The 3,988-nt window shown below is 39.2% G+C and overlaps 1 protein-coding gene across 1 annotated transcript; it reads left to right on the forward strand.

Annotated features, from left to right (window-relative positions):
• Window positions 1-754: 754 nt before the first annotated feature.
• LOC145787251 (uncharacterized) lies at window positions 755-3,513 on the forward strand. The gene is made up of 3 exons (XM_082598964.1): window positions 755-1,464; window positions 1,761-1,902; window positions 1,989-3,513. The coding sequence occupies exons 1-3, from the start codon at window positions 1,071-1,073 to the stop codon at window positions 3,511-3,513; spliced, it is 2,061 nt and encodes a 686-aa protein (XP_082455090.1). The 5' UTR covers window positions 755-1,070.
• The last annotated feature ends 475 nt before the right edge of the window (window positions 3,514-3,988 follow it).

Raw genomic sequence — 3,988 nt, forward strand, 5'->3', positions numbered from 1 at the left:
TATGTATTCTTTTAGGCTCGTGATAAGACATTTTTGTTTTATAATTTAGAAAATTAGTGAGGGGTTAGCGTCACCACTTAGCGTCATCACGTCACTAGATATAGCGTCACCACTTAGCGTCACCACTTTTTGATGCTTAGATGACGTATGCCTGTTGATTGCATCATAGGTTTTTGCTAGGAAAGATTCATTTTTCACCACGCGACTCTATATAAAATCTCTGTTTTATATATGTTATGAGCATTTTTTCAATTCCCCGCTTATTTCATAATAAGGTGCCTTTTCATCAGTATCCTTGTTGCACATAATTCGGACTTTGTACTTTGCGATTTACCTTTCTCACATAAAATCAAATGTGGTATAAAATCAAATGTGCTTGTGGCGTCACCACACAAGTTGGATTAAGCATCTTATACTACTCGCGTAGGGGAGAGTGGGGAGGTTTGAGCCACTGGGAGGTTTGAACCATGGCTGTTATTGCGGATACCATAAAAGTAGAAATGACGTAACTATGTCTGTAGACAGAGGAAGTAAAGTGATTCCAAAGCATGTCTACGTTAGAGCGATAGCAGCAGCGATTTTAGCGCAAGCAGGTTAGAACTTGTTTTCCTTGCAAAAAGTAAATTTTAGGAATTTCAGTTTGTAGCTGCATGCCATCTTCGCTGTTTTACTTAGACAATAGTTAATACTACCATGAGTAGTCCTATCTAAAAGGTGTTTAATGATGCTGGCAAATGCTCTGTAAGTGAAAGATTTAATAGCTGATTAGACAAGTTTCTTAAAATGGTGGCAACAGGGAGGTTTGAACCAGTTGATTCGGGAGGTTTGAACCGGTGGCTCAAACCTCCCAGAAGAAAATAAGTTTTAGTAGCTTCTTCTGAAATAGTTTGCGGTCTGTAGTAGTCAATGTATTGTAAGTCTAGTGCTTTAGTATGCATTTGGCTACTTATAAATAGGCTATACAGTCTATGTTAACTGTAGTAATATTGCGAATTGCTTACACAGGGTATTCCTATTGGCCACAGTAAATTACAAGCATTAGTTGAATTTAAGTTTTTATTTCCATCACTATGCCTCGCAAACATGTTAGAACTACAAGCCACGCATCAGCCACTCGTGAGGAGATGTTGCTTGCTTTGGAGGAAATAAAGAATGGAATGTCGATCAGAGAAGTTGCCAAAAGAAGACATATTAACAGGACCACTTTAGGTCGCTATTACAAAGAGTGCAATCGTCCTGGATCTGATAATGGTAGACTCTCAGAAAACATTGGCTATAATAGAACGAAGGTAAAAAGTCTGGTGTTTCCTTGGGAGTTGGAAAGTCTGCTCGCACAGCACATAAAAGACCTGGACGATAGATTTCACGGACTCACACGCACCAAATGCCGTGAGTTGGCTTTCAGTTTGGCTGACAAGAACAACATTCAGATGCCAAGTAACTGGGTGGTTTCTAAGATGGCAGGTTTGTTTTATTTTAAGCCTATGTTGTTTAAAAATTGAATGAGACTGTTCACCAGGCATTTAATTCAATAACATGATACGCTCTTCTGGTGTAAAATAAGCAAAACTATCACAAGGTGTTTTTAGTGATAATCTGCATTTATTTTCCGACGTTTCGTTAATCAGACACGATTAACTTGTTTATTAATTCTGTGTGGAAAATTGTGTACGGTAGCACATTGTAGATCACATTGGTTTGTTTTTTCGACATTACTCAACACACACCACCTCTCAATTCTTTCCCATAAACTTTTGCAGGAATTGACTGGTTTGAAGGTTTCAAGGAGAGACACCATCTGACATGTCGTAAACCAGAAGCGACGTCTTTAGGAAGAGCGACAGCTTTCAACAAAACAACTGTTGGGGAGTTTTTCGACAACCTTGGAAGAGTTATGGACAGGTCTCGTAACAATAGCCTAACATTGCTTTGTACTTAGCAATTCTTATGATCTGAAAAAGGCTTCATTGTATCGTTTTGTGTTTTAGGTACAACTTTGCTGCAAGTAGAATATACAACCTTGATGAAACAGGTGTCACAACCGTGCAAAGACCAAATCATATCGTGACAACGAAAGGAAAAAAACAAGTTGGTTCTGTGACATCTGCAGAGAGAGGAGAACTTGTAACAGTTGTATGTGCTGTCAGTGCTTCAGGTGTTGCCATTCCCCCCATGTTTATCTTTCCAAGAGTAAGATATAAGGAGGAATTTGTTAGACATGGACCAGCAGAATCCATTGGAGAAGGTACCAAATCTGGGTGGATTAACGAAGAAAAATTTTTGGTCTACTTGAAACATTTTGTGAAGCATAGTGGTTGTTCCCCCTCTCAACCTGTCCTCTTAATTCTCGACAACCATGAGTCTCACGTTTCTTGGGAGGCTGTGGAGTTTGCTGATAAAAGTGGCATTGAATTGCTGACTTTGCCTCCTCACACTTCTCACAAACTTCAACCGCTTGATAAATCAGTGTTTGGGCCATTTAAAGGCTATTACAACCAGGCTGTAGATGGATGGATGCGAACCTACAACAACAAAACTTTTCGGATTTATGACATTCCACAATGCGTTAAGGAGGCTTTTTTAAACGCTATGACGCCAAGGAACATCACTTCTGGCTTTGCCTCTACAGGAATATATCCTTTTAACAAAAGTATATTCACAGACACAGATTTTGCCCCATCACTTCTGAGTGATAGACCAAATCCCCAAACAAGTACCTCCCATCAACCTGAAGTGAATGAAGCTAATGTTATGGCCGCAGTTCCCAACACTATTGCTAACCGATCAACTGATAATGCTTATTTCTTTGAAGGTGCGACACATTTACCCGTATCTTCATTGCAAGATCTCGAGGAATATCACGCCTCAGAAAGCTTCATACCACCCAACGAAGTTATTCCATTACCATCAAGCAAAACCCCAAGAGTTCAACGCAAAAGGAAACGAGTAAAAAGTCGGGTTCTCACAGAGACTCCAGAAAAACAGGCAATAAAAATTCAGCACGAAGAAAGACGTGCAAAGCAGGAAAAATTGCTCAGAAGAAAACAAAAAATTATTAGACCAAAGCCAAAGAAACCCCCCACAAAACGTGTGCTAGCTCTTAATGAAAGCTCAAGTTCTGATGAGGATGATGCAGTTCCTTTGGACGATATGTCAGACACAGCATCAGAGAGTGGAAGTAGTGTAAATGAAGAGCAAAATCCCAAAGAACTTGCTGTAGGAGATTTTGTTGTTGTTAAATTTAATACCAAAGAGAACACACGTCATTACATTGGCAAGATAGATGACGTGGGCACAATCGACGAGGAGCCTGAAGCTCGCTTCTTGCAAAAGGTTCCATCTACAAATAAGAGTGGAAAGCCATCATTTACATTCAAAGAAAATGATGAAGGGTCTTTTCCACGAAGCGACATAGTAAAAGTTTTACCCAATCCACAAAAAGCGGGAGGAACTGCAAGAAGGGAGAGCCATTTTATATTCAATTGTTGCCTGAAAGAGTTCAATTTGGAATGATAACATATTGATGTTGACAATGCTTAATTACTCTTACGAGACAGTGGATTGACAGTTAGGCTACTGGTCGTTGTTTGTGTTGCATGTTTTTTATTATTTTTGTACTTATACCGCTGTAAATGTTTGAGACATCTTTTTCATTGATTATTTGTGAAACAATGTGTATTTATCCAACTTTGAAAAGGTGGGTTAAATTACCCCAGTGTGGTTCAAATCACCCTTTTGAGTGGTTCAAATCACCCCAACCCAAGGGTGATTTGAACCACTTGAGAACTTTCTGAAAATACTTTATATTTTTCGTTGTAGCCTAATAAATTTCATTTGCAAATTCACTTTGGGCTTGCTCAAGTACATCCTAGACTTGGATGTCATGCAAAAAAATTGCTGAAAAATTGAATCCTGAAGCAGACATTAGGAATATTGAGAAAAGTGGTTCAAACCACCCCACCCTCCCCTATATTGGTTGGCTGGTCCA

This window comes from Aplidium turbinatum, chromosome 18 (genome assembly GCF_918807975.1).
Source record: "Aplidium turbinatum chromosome 18, kaAplTurb1.1, whole genome shotgun sequence".
NCBI lineage: Eukaryota > Metazoa > Chordata > Ascidiacea > Aplousobranchia > Polyclinidae > Aplidium > Aplidium turbinatum.

What these genes read in the sequence shown, in the direction of transcription:
- LOC145787251 (XM_082598964.1), top strand. Translation starts at nt 1,071, where the DNA reads ATGCCTCGCAAACATGTTAGAACTACAAGCCACGCATCAGCCACTCGT. An exon ending in GGTGGTTTCTAAGATGGCAG is followed by an intron (nt 1,465 to 1,760) that starts GTTTGTTTTATT and finishes AAACTTTTGCAG; the next exon opens with GAATTGACTGGTTTGAAGGT. An exon ending in CTTGGAAGAGTTATGGACAG is followed by an intron (nt 1,903 to 1,988) that starts GTCTCGTAACAA and finishes TTTGTGTTTTAG; the next exon opens with GTACAACTTTGCTGCAAGTA.